The 18,653-nt window shown below is 43.5% G+C and overlaps 1 protein-coding gene across 5 annotated transcripts in view; it reads left to right on the forward strand.

The window, feature by feature from the left end:
• The window catches only part of AATF (apoptosis antagonizing transcription factor), a 101,757-nt gene that overhangs the window by 74,941 nt on the left and 8,163 nt on the right, over nt 1-18,653 (forward strand). The window contains exons 11-12 of one of the 5 annotated variants that reach the window (XR_014821334.1): nt 3,926-5,162; nt 8,221-8,492. Coding sequence is in view for 1 of the 5 variants with exons in the window: in XM_003131707.5 (XP_003131755.1) it covers nt 3,926-3,997 (72 nt within the window). In the remaining 4 variants the exon portion in view is untranslated. Of the gene's footprint in view, nt 1-3,925; nt 6,799-7,593; nt 7,947-8,220; nt 8,493-18,653 lie in introns of those variants that run through there. The other 4 variants (XR_014821336.1, XR_014821335.1, XR_014821337.1 and 1 more) reach the window with 4 other exon arrangements.

Raw genomic sequence — 18,653 nt, forward strand, 5'->3', positions numbered from 1 at the left:
ATCACTGATAGGTTCCACCGATGAGCAAGTGTTACTCTTGTTTGTGATAGGGTTAGAGAAGATTTTCAGAAATGTCATAGCAAAAATGACCATTACCTTATGGAACTGTTTAAATTATAGCAGGTCAATGGCAACATCCTGGTCACGTTGAGCATGGCAACTTGCTAGTTGTATGCTAGAAAATAACTTATAAAAAAAGAAGTGGATTTGATCATGATTTAAGCAGAATTCATAATGTAGGTGAATTAAACTCTCAGGTCTTTCATAATGAGGTACACTGTGTTTTGTGTCTGTTCTTGCACAACAAGATTATATTTATCTCTTCTCAATATAAGAAAAGTTGGTAAAAGGTGTTTTAATACCAAAATATGCATCCAACCTCAGTAGCACTGAAATTAAATGAAATGCATTTGTATTAAGTACAGATGACTAAATCGTCTTTAATCTGATTACTTCTTAAAGCCTGTCTCATCTTGCAGTTAATAGTTGTGGAATATATTGTATTAAGGTGTAAAGGTATTCCACAGAGCAGTGCCATCCAATGGAAATATCTTTACATATGTAATTTTAAATGTTCTACTAGCCACAATTAAAAAGGGAAAAAAATGAAACAAGGGAACTTAATTTTACTGTGTTTCATTTAACGCAATATATAAAAAATATTATTTCAACAGTTTATTGTTTTTTTGGGGGGAAGGAGTTAGCCACTCCCACGGCATGCAGAAGTTCCCGGGCTAGGATCGACCCGTGTCCCAGCAGTGACCTGAACCATGGCAGTGACAACGCTGGATCCTTCACTTGCCGAGACGGCAGAGAACTCCAACAACTTACTGTTTTAAAAATGATTAATGATGTATTTTACATTTTTTTTCATCCCAAGTTTTGAAAATCTGGTACACATCTCTGTTTGGCCCTTCTCAGTTCAGATTTGCCACATTTCAGGTGCTCAGTAGCCACATGTGGCCCCTGACCCCCGGATTGGACAACACAACCACAGGGTGTATATAGTTCATAGTCTTTGGACAGTGAATTAAACAGGTCTCTGGACACAGCCAAGAGTAGTATTCATTTTTTTACATGGACAGTGAAGTCTGGTAAAGTCTAAAGGTGTTAAACTCTATTTATTAACCATATTTGTGCTTTATAATTAAATGTAAAAGTTACGTAAATAATTACATTCTCATACATGAACATAAACTTTCAGAGGGCATTTTGCTCAGTTTTTCACTTTTAAATATGTATACCTTCCGATTCACCAGCAATCTCACATATCAAAGTTTAGCCCATAGAAATGTGTAAATATACAATAATTTATATGTAGGAATCTTCACTTTAGCACTGTTTAATTTTTTTTTTTAAGAGGGCAAGCTGTGTAAATGCCTATCAATAGGAGATTTAATAAATTACAATATACTGACACAATGGAATACAGCAGCTGTGAAAAAGACTAGAGTACGACATAGTAGAAAAAAGCATAATGAGGAATATTAAGTATATATAATCTCATTTTTATGAAAAGTATTAAGTTTATGTTTGTCTTATGTATAGAAAATACTACACATGTAACAATTGTTTTTGTTTTTTAGGGCCGCACGTGCGGCATATGGAAGTTCCCAGGGTAGGGGTTCAGTCAGAGCTGCAGCTGCCGGCCTATGCCATAGTCACAGTGACGTGGGATGTGAGTTGCGTCTGCAACCTGCACAATAGGTTGCAGCAATGCTGGATCCTGAGCAGGGCCAGGAATTGAACCCTCATCCTCATGGATGCTAGTTGGGTTTGTTACTGCTGAGCCATTATAGGAACTCCTGCAAATGTGGCAGTTTTAATTAACAGCGCTTATTTCTAGGGGATAGGACTATAGGGGACTTGTCAGTTCTCTATGCATTTCTGAATTTGGATTCTTTTTATAAGAATTTTATGTTACTGGAGTTCCCGTCATGGCTCAGTGGTTAATGAATCCGAATCCAACTAGGAACCATGAGGTTTCGGGTTCGATCCCTGGCCTTTCTCAGCAGGTTAAGGATCTGGTGTTACCGTGAGCTGTGGTGTAGGTCACAGAGGAGGCTCGGATCCTGTGTTGCTGTGGCTCTCACAGGCGGCTACAGCTCCCATTCGACCCCTATCCTGGGAACCTTCATGTGCTGCGGGTATGGCCCAAGAAATGGCAAAAAAAAAAAAAAAAGACCAAAAAAAAAAAAAAGAATTTTATGTTACTTTTTATAATTGAAATAGCAGACATTTTTTAAAAAAATAAATATGCACAGTTATTTTATTTTTGCATCTTCTAAAAAGTGAAGAATTAGAAGCAATATGAGTGTTCAAAATATGAAAATATGTCATGGTACTTCCACTCCTAGAATTTTGTATATAGCTTTTGAGACCTGCTAAGTGAAAAAAAAGGATACAAAATTATGTGTGTCTATGGATTACTATATAAAATGAATGTAACTAACCAAAATATTAGTAACAGTCATCTGTAGGTAGAGGAACTACATACGCATTTTTAGTGTGTGTTCAGTTGGTTGGTTTTCCAGGTTTTCTGTAATGAATTGATAATTTTTCCAGTACTCTTGTAATGGGAAAAATCTCATCGCTGTTTTTCTTTTAAATTCATTTGTTTAAAAAAAGAATGGAATTCGGGAGGCTTAGCTGTTAGTAGTAGGGTAGATAGTCAGATTCTCTGATGTGTGAAAACATGTTTTTAAAACTGTAAAAAGAGGAGTTCCCCAGTGGCTCAGTGGGTTAAGGGTCTAGCATTGTTAGTGCTATGGCTCAAGTTTGATCCCTGGCCCAGGAACTTCTGCACATTATAGGCACAGCCAAAAAATAATGATGATAATAATAAAACTGTAAAACATTACACATGTGAAAATATTTGTATCATATTTTTATCAGTGGATATAGTAATTTGCCCAAGAAGAGTCTTTTCGGTTAGAGTTTTATAATAGGCATATTGAACAGGAAAGGATACTTCTTTGAATTCTCTTTGGTATGATTTGGTCTGTGTAAGGTCAAATATTTTTCAGCCCCCTTCAAGAGAGGATCTAAAAGCATTTCATGCAAAAACACCTTTTTTCTCTATTGGTGGAAAATTGAGGTGATGGAACTTAAATTTCCATAATACCTTGACTGAAGATCTAGGCATCAGACTTGTTATGAACCTTATTTAAAGATAAGGGAAGTGAGGAGTTCCTGCTGTGGTCCAGTGGGTTAAGGATCTGGTGTTGTCTCTGTGGCAGTGTGGGTTCGATCCCCAGCCCAGCGCAGTGGGTTAAGGATCTGGTGCTGCAGCAGCTGTGGTGTAGGTCACAGCTGTGGCTTGGATTCAGTCCCTGGCCTGGGAACTTCCATATGCCACTAGTGTGGCTGAAAAGGAAAAGATGGGGGAAGTGAAAGACGCTGTGGAGCTAGTGAGTGAAGGCAATTTTGGAAACCTTTTCTGACCCAGTGCTGGTGAGGGGTGGTGGTGATGAGGTGTTCCATGCGAGTGTTATACCACCACCTGTGCTACAGCTAGTAGGTAACTTTAAAGACTGAAAAATGATCAGATGTGTGTAGAGGAGGGGGAAATGGGGTAGTCAGGTCCTCACTGTCTGTTGTCTGGAGTGATGTTTGAGGGTTAGTGTATTGCTCAAGGGCATAGGTGTATCTCCTCTTTTTGGGGGGGCTGTGGTGTAAATGGACCTGTGTTGAAATGGGGACACTGTCATTTATAGTGTGCTGTTACCAGACTTTTCTCCTGTAGCATTAAGGAAAAGGGTTTTCTAGTTGTGAGTGGTGCATGCCTACAAATTGTTCCCCATTCCACTCTGGAGCCCCCTATTCCTCTGATTAATTCTGGAGTTTGTTACCTCATAGGATGTGTTTCCTTTTGTAAGTTCATAGTTGCTGATGTTGCTGCCTGTTTGTTTCCTACTTTATTTAGATTTCACGTCCTTAGCAAGCTTCTGAGCTTCATGGCGCCCATTGACCACACCACAATGAATGATGATGCCAGGTGAGTAATAGATTAATTATACGTCTCAAATGGCTTCATGACAGCCTGATATTGACCTGTTCTGCAGCCCGTCGCCCTCTCCATTTCTTATCAGTTAACCATTTGTCATTGGCATCATAGCAAGGATCCTTGTCACATCTCTTCACTTCCATAATAACTGTAAAACCCAAACAGAATTTCCATAAATCTCAGTGCTGCCTCTGGTGGTTTTGTGTTTGTTTTTGCTGTTTGGTTTTAACTTTAGCCACATGCCTAGGACATCTGAGCTCTTCTCCAGACACATGGGTTAGGACAGCACACACACTGGCTCTTTGTGTTTGGGGTTTTATGCATATGCTCGCCTTTTTAACATGGCTCTAGAGATTGCTGTAGAGATGTGTATTACGTTGTGTTTATTCAGGCTGCTATTGAGGATTTTTTTGTTTTGAGTATTTTTTACAAAAGAGGTACATGCTCATTTTATAAAACTGAAACAAGGTAGAAATGTTTACAGGAAAAAAATGTGTACTCATTACAGTTTGGAGATAAGCCATTTTTTAAAGAATAATTCCCTCTATATTTATTATTTGGCATTCTTCTATGTAATATGTTTATAGTATTATGTATCTAGACATATCCCTTCTCCTTTATTTATTTACCATTCATTTATATCAGGATAGATTCATACGTTCCTATTTTATTCAATTAATTATAACCTCTTACTATCATTATTTATCTTTACTTAAAATCATCTCAGATGAATGGAAAGCCCTTCAGGCTGGCTTGGGTCCTTTTGAGATGTCCCCAGTCACTCCGTGCTGCTTCCTTACTATCTGCCACAAGGTATTCTAGGCTCGTCTTATATTCCAGCCCTGGACTGTCTTTCTCCAAAGAGCCCTGACTCTTTTTAGTGGATTGTGGTTTTTAGAAACCAACATCTGGGTGTTGGGGTGCTCATTGTTCTGGGTGTCATTGTTTCTAGGCTCTCTCAGCTTACAGAGATAGAAAATAGTGTGTACATACACACATGCCCATACCCAAGAGATAGCCACTTTTAACATCTCAGAATATTTCCTTTCAGTCTTTATAAGTTCCCTGAGTTCTCTTTTATTTTTATTTTTCTAACTTTTTTTGTCTTTTTAGGGCCGGACCTGTGGCATATGGAGGTTCCCAGGCTTGGCATCCAGTTGGAGCTATAGCTACTGGCCTACACCACAGCCACAGCAATGCCAGATCCTTAACCCACTGATCGAGACCAGGGATCAAACTTGCATCTTCATGGATACTAGTTGGGTTTGTTAACCACTGAACTACAATGGGAACTCCTGAGTTCCCTTCTAGTGTGTCTTTTTTTTTTTTGGCTGTCCTTGCAGCATGCAGAAGTTCTCAGGCCAGGGATTGATCTGGTGCCACAGCAGTCACCTGAACCACAGCAGTGGCAACACTGAGTCCTTAACCATTAGGCCACCAGGAAACTCCCACTGTGACCATTTTTATATCATTAAAATTATTTTTAAAATTTGACTAATTTTTTAATAATGTTACTTAGCTATTGTTGGAACTTTAAATTGTTTTTAATTTTGTTGTAATGATGTGCTAAACATTTTTAAACATAAATCTTTATCAAGTGAAATTATTGGTTATAATGTAGGTATATGTGGGTTTTGCCAGCTTTATCCCTCAAACTACATTTAACCTTCTTATTTGAGAGTATTTAGTTTGCTGCTAAACCCCATAAGATTTCCCTCCTTGCTTGAAAAGTGGTAGATGTGCAAGTTTAGTTCAACACAGTGATTATTAATTGGTCTCCCCTGGTCACAAGGTGGCTGCTCTAGCTTCAGCCATCAAGCATGCATTCCAGGCAGGGAGAAGAGGGAGGGATTGGTGTCAGCCATACCTATCTTTTATCAGAACTGTAAAAGTGTCCCAGAATCCCCTCCCAAACTTGTCATACCCCATCAGCCATGACTCTGTTACACTGTCACTTCAGGTAGAGTGGGCACTCGAGGCATCAGGAATGTGTTTGTTGGAAAATAGTCCGGTGGCCTTAGGTGTTCATGGGAAAAAAGGCTATCCCTTGTGGGCTGATTGCTAATCATCAGTATTGTTCTCCAGCTGATCTAGCAACACAAAGACCTTACTAGAAGTCTTGTAGTTGGAGCACCGAGCGAGCGTTTGTTTTTACCAAGTACACTCCCTTCCCGTTGTGTTTCCTAAGGAAGTAGAGGCAGGCAGCCGCGTTACCACTTACGCTCCGTAGTCTGAATAAGCCGGACTAACTATAGACAGAATAAGTAGGTATTAGCTCTTTCTGCTTCTGGTATTAAATTATCCAGTGTGCCTGTAGGTAGTATTACTTTGTCTTAAGAAGAAAGCAGTTTTTGTTTAGGTAATTCCGTAATTGGAAATAATCTAGTACTGTGCTATTTGATGTCCTGCTTTGTACACCACAAAACATCGAGGAATGGGAAACTTTCCTTTTAGTATCAGTGCATACTAGTTTCCTCCAAGTGAGTAGTTCTGGTTTTACTAAGTTACAAATATGTCATTCTTTTTTTTAAAATTTATTTATTTTTTTATTATAGTTGATATACAAATGTGCCAATTTCTGCTGTACAGCGAAGTGACTGAGGAATACATATATATCGCAGGAGATTGGATATAGTTCCCCGTGCTCTGCAGATGGACCTCCTTGTTAGATATGTCATTCTTGATGTGCTTATATAGAGGTTTTTTTATTTTATTTATTTATTTATTTATTTTTTTGTGATTTTGAGGTAGAGAAAGGCTTTTTTTTTTGCCTTTTTGTCTTTTCTAGGTCTGCACCCTCAGCACATGGAGGTTCCCAGGCCAGGATTTAGTCAGAGCTGTAGCCGTCGGCCTACGCCAGAGCCACAGCAATGCCGGATCCTTAACCCACTGAGGGAGGCCAGGGATCAAACCCACAACCTCGTGGTTCCTAGTTGGATTTGTTAACCACTGAGCCACGATGGGAACTCCGAGAGAGGATTTTTAAGCATGACACCAAGGACAAAAGCCATATGGAAAATATTAGTAGATTTGATTACATAAAAGTCATATTGAAGAGTTTCTGTTGTGACTCAGTGGGTTAAGAACCTGATTAGAATCCATGAGGACAAGGGTTCAATCCCTGGCCTTGCTCAGAGAATTAAGGATCTGGCACTGCCATGAGCTGTGACATAGGTCATAGATGGCAGCTCGGATCTTGTGTTGCTGTGGCTGTGGTGTAGGTTGGCAGCGGCAGCTCTGATTCGACCTCTAGCCTGGGAACTTCCATATGCACTAGGTGTGGCCGTTAAAAGGGAAGAAAAAAGAAAAAGTTACAAGTAAATGACAAACTGGAAAGAAAAAGTTCAATATATGATGTTACTGTGTAATAAGCTAGGTAAAGATTTTTAGGGAGTTCCCATCATGGCGCAGCAGAAACGAATCCAACTAGGAACCATGAGGTTGCGGGTTCAATCCCTGGCTTCGCTCCCTGGGTTAAGGATCCGGCATTGCCGTGAGCTGTGGTGTAGGTCAAAGACAAGGCTTGGATTCTGTGTTGCTGTTGCTCTGGTGTAGGCCGGCAGCTGTAGCTCCAATTAGATCCCTAGCCTGGGAACCTCCATATGCCGCAGGTGCAGCCCTAAAAAGCAAAAAAAAAAAAAAAAGGATTTTTAAAAATCTCTGAGAATATCCCAGTAAAAATAATAATGGGCATAAGGAGGATGGGAGTAACATATACACACTACTGTATAAAATAGATAATTAACAAGAACCTACTGTATGGCACAGGGAAGTTACTCAATAGTTTGTAATAACCTATATGGGAAAAAAGAATGGATATGTATATATATAAATAAAACCGAGTCATTTTGCTGTATACCTGAAACTAATACAACATGGTAAATTTTTAAAAAATGGGTAGAGCATGTCAACAAGCAAACTTAGAAATTTAAAAGAAAAATCACAAATGGCCAAAAAACATAAAGACTGTCAATCTCTTTAATCAAAGAAATATAAATTAAAATAATGAGATTTCATTTTTTTTCTTATTAAAGTGGAAAGCAGGAGTTCCCGTCGTGGCTCAGTGGTTAACGAATCCAACTAGGAACCATGAGGTTGCGGGTTCGATCCCTGGCCTCGATCCCTGGGTTAAGGATCCGGTGTTGCCGTGAGCTGTGGTGTAGGTCGCAGACCTGGCTTGGATCCTACATTGCTGTGGCTGTGGTGTAGGCCAGTGGCTACAGCTCCAATTAAACCCCTACCCTGAGAACCTGCATATGCTGCGGATGTGGCCCTAGAAAAGACGAAAAAAAAAAAAAAAAAAAAAAAAAAAACAGAAACAAAAAACAGTGGAAAACATTAAATGATTGGTAATCCCCAGTGTTGATGGTGCGGGGAAACACTTTCATATAACTGTTATTGGGAATGTAATCGGCAACATTATTTTGGAGGGCTATCTGGCAATATTTTTTAAAATTTTAAATAAATTTATCTGTTGACCCAAAAACCCACTTCTAGGAATTGACCTAAGGAAATAGCAGGTTGGCAGATTTTTTTGTGTGTCAAGGGTCTCTATTGTAACATTGTTTATAATGGGGAAAAATAAGAAATAGCCCAAATGACCATCAGTAGGGACCTAGTTGAATATATCACAGAAAATCATTCAGTGAAGCTATAAGCAGCTCTTAAAGGAGGAAGTGGAGCTGTATATATTAACGTAATGTTTAGTGTACTAAGTAGGCTACAAAATACTATATCAAATCCTACTTTTGAGTGAATAGACATATATGATTGACAAAAACATGGTACCTTAAATATTATACTGTCATGGAAATATCTCCAGGTTATTTTGTTAACTAGAAAAAGAAACAGTTCTTGTAACATGATCCGTTTATGGTTTTAAAATAAAAATTAAAGTTATATATGTACACATACATAAACATACATGTTATAGAGTTTAGGAAAATGCCTAGGAAGTTCATACATCAATAATATTTAAAATATTTATGGAAGTTCCCATTGTGACTCAGTGGTAAGGAGCCCAGCTAGTATCCGTGAGGTTGCAGGTTCGATCCCTGGCCTCGCTTAGTGGGTTAAAGGATCCAGCGTTGCCATGAACTGTGGTATAGGTTGCAGACACGGCTCGGATACCCTGGATGCTGTGGCTGTGGCTGTGGCCAGCAGCTGTAGCTCCGACTCAGCCCCTAGCCTAGGAACTTTCATAAGCCGCAGATGCAGCCCTAAAAAGAAAAACAGAAAAAAGAAAAATATTTACCTACGTGGAAGGGACTGGGATGAGGAAGGGACAGAGGGTTTCATTTTTCATACTTCTGTTTTGCTCTGCTTTCCTGCCATGAGAATGCATTCGTATTGGTTGTCACTAAAAAATAAGAAACTCTGAAACTGTGTACACTAAACTCTTCACAAATTGCTCAGAGTAGAAGAGACATTTTACTTTCTAGTGTATGTATTTTTGTAGTATTTGGTTTTTACAGTGAGTTTGTATTGCTTTTATCAGCAGAACAGGGCATGTTCATCAAAAAATGTATATATATATCGTTAGTATAGAGAGGAGGTGGGAAGGTCCTTATTGTTTCTTTGTTGAAATATTACATAAATGAAAGATCTTGCCCTTAAGGCTTCTGCCCTGTGAACCATATGGATAAAACCGGCTTTTGAACACCCCGTTAGCTTCTTTCCCGGCTCTCCCCTCCCCTTTTTTAATCGTGGTAAAAAATTGCTCAACAGGTTTTCCAGCCCTTTCGGTTTCTTATTCCAGAGGCCACTCTGCCTGTGGTTCCTCCTACCCAGGTCTGGAGAGAGAAGCCCTTCTCTTGTCTTTACTTGTTTCTCGGGTCCAGTTTATTGTTCCACACACATGCCTGTGTTGGGTTAATATCCAGTATGAATAGAGGAGCAGGGGGACTCCTTGGGCTGTTAACTTGTCCTTAATCCCCCACGTCCTTTGTCCAGCTTGAGCTCAGAAAACTTGCACTTGGTGGAATTGAATTGAGACTGGAACAGAACTCATTACAGGAGAGGGAGCAGAAATCTTTAGTACAGGGTATTAAAAATAATCCTTCCTGGAAGAAGTCCTCTCTGCAAAAGGATCTTTAGAAAGGTAGTGGTATCTTTTCTATTGGGAGGCAAGAAGAGAAACCCCGCGTTGCCCCTCTCTTAGGGGTTTGCTTGCAGGGGAGGAGATTACCATGAGTCTAAAGAACAGTCACTGGCTTTGCTGGACCCTTGGGCACTCTTGCCACTGGGCAGAGCGGCTCCCAGAACAGCTCCTGTTTGCCCTTCAGACTCCTCTTTGTGAAGAGGGAAGTACTGTGTGATGCTGTGGAGAGAGTTAGTGGCCCCATGGGCTGAGGCGGACACGGGGCTTGATGTCCCGTCGGTAGAGAACCGCTCTATGCGTGTTGTCACCACCAAGAACAGGCCAGTGAGTTATTTGCTGACTTAGAGGATTGCTGTTCCCCTCTCTGACTGCTGAAGTTATTCTAAGCTTATCAAGGACATTTCAGAAACAGAGCTTACCTGACATGCTGCGAAACCCCAGGGTGCTGTTAGTCCAGAGGGAATATGAACTAACACTTCAGGTGATCTTTTTCCCCCTTTGTTAGGGCTGCACCCGAGGCATATGGAAGTTCCCAGGCTAGGGTTCTAGTAGGAGCTACAGCTGCCGGCCTACGCCACAGCCACAGCCACTCGGGATCCAAGCCACATCTGTGACCTACACTGAAACTCATGGCAGTGCCGGATCCCCAACCCACTGAGCGGGATCAGGAATTGAACCCGCATCCTCATGGATACTAGTCGGGTTTATCACCCAACACAGTGGGAACTCCCTTCAGGTGGTCTTTTATTATGGTTCTAACAAAATGCAGAATTTGTTGGTTGTAGGATAATCATCTGAGTTTTTGCCTGTGTTTTTGAAAGACCCTCTGAGGCAGACGCTTAAAGAAGTTCATTCTTTTTCATTTGCTGCGCTGAGTAGGTCAGATAGTAAAATGCCAGTGTGACAAGTAGGAGACATACATTCTAAAACTTCTGACACAGCTCGAGACGTGTTCCTCACAACTGGCCACTGCCCCAGATATGGAAAGGGGATCCCCAGGAACCACTTGCACTGTTGGCATGGGTTTTGTTGTCAGCAGAGGATGGTCTGAGCAGCAGTGTATGCCTGAGAAAATTGGTGTTTGCCTTGTGCTCACTGCTGCTTCGAAGAGCGGTCATTAGACGAAATCTGATTCTGGTGCTGTCGTTGGAAGGGTAGGTTATTGTCTTCTCCTCAGAAGCTTTTTTCCTACTAGAAAAATGATAGCAGTATCAACATTTTGTTGGTACTCCATTCCTCTGCAAAGAAGGTAAAGATATTCCCTTCCCAGTAGGAATAGCAAGAATTTTTATTCTAGCCCCCATCCCCTCCCCACAAATAAAAAAAATCACTTTCCCCACTCCTTTTATAAAGCTGCTGGCTTTAAAAACGCAGAGAGGATCTGCTAATGATAACTGCAGAGGACCAAATTCGTTATTGTTTTACATCCGGAGTTTTAGAAATGTACAAATGTAATCCAGCCTTGTAAAGTGCTTTGTCAACATCACTGCCACGCTGCTCTTGAGATGCCTCGGAATAATAGAATTTGTACAGGCAATTTATCTTCCGCGTGCCACTTTTGTGTGTGGGTCTGCACCCTAACTGTGGGCACATCCTGCCACTCTACTGACGGTATTCTCTTCTCCCTAATTGGCAACCCAGAGGTTACTAAGACTGTTTTTGATGTCCCGTTACCTACTTCACCCCCTTTTTCTTAAATTAGATGCCACACACTGAGTCATGGCAAAGTGTTCGGATGAAGTTTGCTCGGCGTCTGAGAGCATATCAGCTAATAACCCAGACCCTCCATAGACCGCTTCTCGTTGGGGAAAAACTTGCCAGCAAGAATGGCGACAATGCAGATGTTTTCTCTGAGGCTTCTTATCTCCCAAAAAGACACAGGTTGTTCTGACAGGCGAAACAAGGCGGTGCAAATATGCACATTGATCTAATCAGCCGGCGGGAGCGCTGCTTGCACTGGTGCTGCCTGTCCCCAGCACCATTAAAGGCGCCCATTACTCTTTTATTAGCGGTTCCCTCTCTCCCTTATCAGATTTCAGAATGAACATAACTCATGGCAGTGATTTGATCTCTTGTTAAAGAGGATTACAGCTTTGCATTAACTCGGATTGACACAGTTTATAATTTGCTTGTTGATACTCAGGTGGGCGGCGTGATGCATTTGGCCCCCCAGCAGTGCTGAGGGCAGAGGACCCCCATTGATCGTCATTACAGATGGGGTCCGGCTCGGAGCCCGGGGCTCAGGCCTTCCTCCTTCCCTAGCGGATAAGGACAGAGGGAACGTCCTCAAGTTCAAACCTGGCTCGTGGGCCAGAGTTTTCCTGCTGGATTGAAAAGAAATCACTGCCCTTGTTGCTTCTGTATTTCCTGATTCCCTGCAGTTCAGTCTTCTAGAATTTTGGAGAATTTGCCTTCTCAGATTGACGCCGAGTTCCAAGCAGGTTGTAGCAAGAGAAAAACACATTTTCTAGAAAGAGATTGTTGGTGCTGAACAGATAAATCTTTTCTCAAAATGGAGTTACTTGACTTTAGAAAGAAACTGCAGTCAAATCCTCATAATTTCTTCAAAGGATTGTGATTCCAGTTTTTCTCCCAAAGGGATATTTCACATTCATTACAGTGGGTATAAATGTTTCTCTTAAGGAATTATTATTTTTAAGTTTTTGTAGTCTATTATTATTGTCTTTTAAAATGCAGTTCTCTTATAGATACTCTATTAGTCACAGTGAAGTAACTTGTAAGAAAGTAGGCAACAGTTAATATTTGTCACCTGAATTCAGATTAGTCGTCCATCCATATTATTGATATCTTTCCCACAGCCATCGCTGGGCCGCCTGAGCAGCCTGGGTTGCTAAGCTTTGCGGATCATCCTAGCTTTTAAATGTGTTCCTTTGCTATGATTTATCCACCCTGAGTCTGATACGCTTTTTCTGATTGGTAGTGAAGTGACACTTACTGAGCATTTACTGTATGTCAGACACTGTACTAAACTCTTCATGTATATTTTCGTTCAATCCTTATAAGAAACCACTGAAGTGATTGATACCTTTACAATAAGAATACTGAGACATTGGTGTTCCTGTTGTGACTCAGCGGGTTAAAAACCTGACATAGTGTCCATGAGGATTCAGGTTCGACCCTTGGCCTCACTCAAGTGGGTTAAGAATCTGACATTGCTGGAGTTCCCATCGTAGCACAGTGGTTAACAATCTGACTGGGAACCATGAGGTTGCGGGTTTGATCCCTGGCCTTGCTCAGTGGGTTAAGGATCTGGCGTTGCCGTGAGCTGTGGTGTAGGTTGCAGACGCGGCTCGGGTCCCGCGTTGCTGTGGCTCTGGCGTAGGCCAGTGGCTACAGCTCCGATTAGACCCCTAGCCTGGGAACCTCCATATGCTGCGGGAAGCAGCCCTAGCAAAGGCAAAAAAAAAAAAAAAAAGAATCTGGCATTGCTGAGAGCTGAGGCGTAGGTTGTAGATGCAGCTTGGTGTTGCAGTGGCTGTGAGGTAGACCACAGCTGCAGCTCGGATTTGATCCCTAGCCTGGGAACTTCCATATGCTGCAGGGGCAGCCTGGGGAAAACAAATAAAAATAAAAATAAATAAAGAGTAGAGAGACATGGAACAATTTGTAACTTGCCCAAGATAAACAGCAAGTTTGTAGCAGAGCTAGTATATGCATCTGGGAATGCGCTCCTGACCCCTGCCATTGTTTCCAAGAAAGCAGCAGGCTTTCAGAAATATGTGGCAATAATGTACAAAGGGAAGCCCCCTCCACCCCCAACACGCATATACAGGGTCTTTCTCACCATTCAGAACTTGCTTGGGGAGGGAGAAAACTTACTTGGATTAAAACAGTTTTTTCTTGTTATTATAGTAAAAATGCTTTTCACATTTTAGTGTGAATCACTGAATTTCCAGACCTGCTCTTTTTTTTTTTTTTTTTTTTTTTTTTGGTCTTTTGTCCTTTTAGGGCTGCACTTGCAGGATATGGAGGTTCCCAGGCTAGGGGTCTAATCAGAGCTGTAGCTGCCAGCCTACACCACAGCCACAGCAACGCCAGATCCAAGCCGTGTCTGTAACCTACACCACAGCTCATGGCAACACCGGGTCCTTAACCAAGGGAGTGAGGCCAGGGATCGAACCCACAACCTCATGGTTCCTAGTCAGATTCGTTAACCACTGAGCCAGAAGGGGAACTCCCCTTACTGCTTCTTTTTGGGCCTAGATTTATTTCACTTCCCACGTCCTCTGTTACACCAACAGCCTCAGAACCACTAGTCTATCTAATTCGTTCCAGATGTCGTTGCCAGGTTACCCCTTCCTAAGAGAGCACTTAGAGCATGCTCTTCCTCGTTGCCCTCAGACTACTGGAACCTGCCACTCGAGGCCTGCAGGGACTTGTCGTCCTGCTGCCTTTCTTTCCTCATCACCTGGTTTGATGTGCAGGCCCTTTGTGCTGTCCCGTGGGCTAGGCGCCCCCCCTGCCATGTCCTGGGACACACTCCCTGCTCCTCCCGCTAGTGTCTCTTGCCCCTGCCCCTCCCACCTTATCTCCCTTACCCCACCTCCCCTATCCCATCTCCCCCTCCCTCCCCACCCCACCTCTCCTACACACTCCAGTGCTTTCCTGTCTTGGGGTTCCTAGTCCTTGGTTCATACCAGCCTTTCCAGGGAGACTCTGATGGTTCCCCATCCCCCACCGAGTAGGCTCTTTCATCCCTGCTTTATTTGTTCCTCTCTAAAAGTACTTATTACCGATCACCAACATACTTACTAGGGTTTTTTTTTTTTTTTTGCTAAGAATGCTTAATTTATAAGTCAGAGTAGATTGTGTATGTTTACTATAATCCTGTATTTGGTATTATTGAGGTTTTGTGTTCATACATGTGGAATAATATATTTTGGTTCCAGTTGTATCTTGCCTTCCTTATTATATTGCATTTTTGTAGCACAGGTATCATTTGCAAAATAATTTATTTAAAGTCTTTTCTGGAATTTTCTTACGGTGCAGTGGGTTCAGGATCCAGCATTGTCAATGCAGAATTCGATCCCTGGCCTGGGAACTTCACGTGCCATGGGTGCGGTCAAAAGAATAAAAGAATCAAGGAGTTTCCTGGTTGATGTCAGCCTCTTCTAAGCTAGAGAACGGACTCCAGATCCTCACCTGTTCTTCCCCAGCCCCCAGGCAGTGTGACCGCGAAGAAATCCTCTCTCTTCTTTATAAAGCGAAAATAGATAGTCCTTCCATCAGACTGCTCATTAGAGTCTTGAGAATGGAATGTTCTTTGTAATTTTTTATTTCTGAGTTGGACTGTTTTAATGATATCTTTACAGATAATTGATTAAACAAAACTTCGGTTTTCACATGCGTACATATTATGACATTGTCTGTCTGTCTGCAACACAGACGTCCCCGTTTCTGTGCAGACCTGAGAAGAGCTGGCTGTAGGTCTTCTGTCTGAAATGCCTTTAAAGGCCTTCAGCTCATGAGTCTGTTACTTAATAAGAATTTGCTAGTAAGATTATTTTTGAAAACAGTCCTTTTCCAAAGCCTTCTTGCCTTTTACAAAAACCTCTGCAAGTCATCTAACTCCTTTAATTCACAGGTTTTCATGGACTTACAGTGGGGTTACAGCTCTATAAACCCACCGTAAGTTGAAAATATCACAGGTTGAAAATGCATTTCATACACCTAGCCTTCTGCCATCCCGGCTGAACCCAGCCCACCTTAAACTGCTCAGAAGAGTTAGGCAGAACTGCAGCCAGCACAAAGCCTGTTGCATAATCAAGTGTTGAGTGTCGCATGTCGTTGATTGGATACTATCCTGAAAGTGAGCCACAGAAGGGTTGTCCGTGTGTCTCTTGCCCGCCTGCTCCGAGGTCACCTGGCTGCCTGGGAGCTGCCCCGTGTCAGTGGTGAGGATCTCGGGCACCTCGCCAGCCCAGGGAGAGGTCACAGTTCATAATTCTAAGTCCAGTTTCTCCTAAGTGCGCATTGCTTTTGTACTGTCATAAAGTCGAAAACTTTTGAGCCATGGTGAGCCGAGGACCGTCTACACTTCGCTCTGTCCCCACAGCACTTCGTATGCAGCCGTTTCCCCACCGGCTTTTGCCCCCATTCTCTGGGGACCCTGTCTCCACGCAGGGACGTTGTACCGCCTGATGGGCCAGCTCCGTGTTCCATTCTTCACTCTCAGCCACACAGGCAAAGCCGCAGAGACAGAGTCCAGCTTTGGGCCTTCTCGTTCCTAGTCCTTTACCTAGAGGATTTCTGAGGTCTTTTTACTTAGGATGAACCCTGGGACAGGCTCTTTCAAGAACACTCTTGTATTTCCACCATTTCCAAAGCGTGTATGTGGCAAACTTGGTGCTACTGTAGGTTCTCTCCTGCCCAGTAACCCTACTGGCTATGGTTTCCAGCGGCCCTTCTGCTCAGTACTGGTTACTGTGGAAACGTGGAGTATTTGGACAGGGCTCTGTGATGAGCAGTTCTAGTTTTAGGTCAGTTTCTTTGGACTGCTTTCAGGGTTTGGTTTAAGAAAGCAGTTCTGGAATGGCTCCTGCCTGTGCATTAACAAGGCATCGTAGTCCCTGGTTACCTTTGTTGTTTCTCGTGTTGGTATCAAGTGTCAAACCAAAAAGGGGTGTGGAGATAAAGGGCATCGCCTCATTGTACTTCGGGGAGTCGGGCACTCGTAAGGGGAAAAGCTGTTAGTGACGGCCCTGGAAGCGAGTCCTGCATGAGCCATCCCCACACCCTGTGTGTTTATCCTCTGTCTCCCTCTGGGGAGCAGGCCGCTTTATAAACATTAGCTCTTCTACCCTCTGGGCACCTCCACTTAAAAGGTAAATAAGACTGAAGGCTCTTTCTTCTCCAATATAGATGAGGAAACATTGGCCCAGAGAGGGAAATTACTTGGTCAGGGGCAGGGGAGGCCCCGGGGTGCTGGGCGTCCCCGCAGTGGGCGGCCCTGACACGTAGAAGCTACTCCTGGCCCCTTCCCCTTTCTGCTTCTGGAGGCTGGTGGGGGTTGGGCCTTTTGTCTGGTGTGGAATGTGAAATGCTGCAAAGAGGAGCAATTGTTCTTCAATGCTTTGTGCTCCCTTATAAGAAAGAAGAAATCAATACACATTTTCTCCACCACGCACTTGGCAGCACTCGGCCTCCTCGTCCACCTCTCCATCCTGCAGGGGAGGCGCAGCCCTGCAACAAAACAGACTCACCAGCTTCCAGGGGCAGAAATGCAAACCACTCATTCTGCACTTAGCAGTCAGGCTTTTAAAAACCAGTCCTGTAACTGGTGGACGTCAGGGACCTCTGACTTCACTGTCTGGTTGGTGAACTGAGGCGGGTGGCTGGGGAGGTGCCCAGTTGCAGACATCTGGAAGCCGAGGGCCCCTGGTCACTGCTCCTGGGAAGGTGCCTAGCAGGTGTCTGGATAAAACTCCATTCCCCCCGCCCCCTGCCCCGTGCGCCCCCCCCCCCGTTTCTCTCTGATTTACAGAGGGGAGGGGGAAGGGCTTTGAAGGAAACCTTTAAAAATAAAGAAATTGACAGGTGTAGGGCATCAATTGGCATTTATCAATTAATGTAAGTAATCTGTCCAGACAAGAGCCCGATCTCAGGGTGATTTTATATTTTAATCAGACAGTGTGGTACTGATACCTGTAGCTTCCTGCCATTAAACAGGTAGGTGTGGGGCCTGAATGACAGAGAATTTGCTGCCATTAACAAAGGTAGTTTAGGTGAACAGCTTTACAGGGCCTGGTGGGGGTCAGTTTATTGGCTTGGAGGCTCCGCCTGGGCGAGGGTGCGGGCGTCCTTCCCACCGAGGAGATGGGCAGACCTGGGGCCAGGAGGAGTTGGCCAGGGGAGGCGTCCCGAGAGAAGAGGAGGGAGGAGGGCCGAGAGCAGAAGCCGGGGGCGGGGAGGGGGATGTGGAAGGAAGATGGGAAAGACCAAGAGGGTGGAGCCCAAACAATTCAAGGTGGTTGCACCTGGGGCGCGTGGGGGGCAGGGCCGACAGCACCTGCTCCGAGGGCCCCGAAGGGACCTTCGTGTCCTGCCAGTGTTAGTGGGGCTTTTGGTAAAGTCAGTCCTCCAGCTTTTCACTGGAAGTAACGCATGCTTTGCTGAAACTCTGTGGGTCGAAGACAAACGCGTTCATTAATTCTGTGTGTTTTGACCCCCTAAAAAGTAGCCGTTAAGCTGGAGCTGAGGGAAGCGTCATCCTCGGCCGCCCCCAGCCCTGGGCAGTCGGGCCGCAGTCCTGATAGGGCTACAAATGTAACTCAGTGTCAGCCTCCCCTCCGTGCAGTCGGAGGAAGTGATTCACGTCTAAGCAGTGAAGCATCCCCGGGCTTTTAACAGGAGCTGTTAGAGGGGCTGCTGTTTGAACAAGGAGCTTCATCTTCCTGAAGCCAGCAGTCACAAAGCCGTAAACACGGCACCGGCCAACTCTATTGCCAGGATCGTGGTGGCTTGACGTTAATATTAAACATCTCCAGCAAGGCAGGGAGAGCTCCACAGCCCAGCCACAGAATCAAA

The sequence above is a fragment of the Sus scrofa genome, chromosome 12 (genome assembly GCF_054392235.1).
Source record: "Sus scrofa isolate SSC_HxYL_T2T_F1_AM1 chromosome 12, Sscrofa_HxYL_maternal_Yorkshire_Landrace_v2.0, whole genome shotgun sequence".
Classification (NCBI taxonomy): Eukaryota; Metazoa; Chordata; class Mammalia; order Artiodactyla; family Suidae; genus Sus; species Sus scrofa.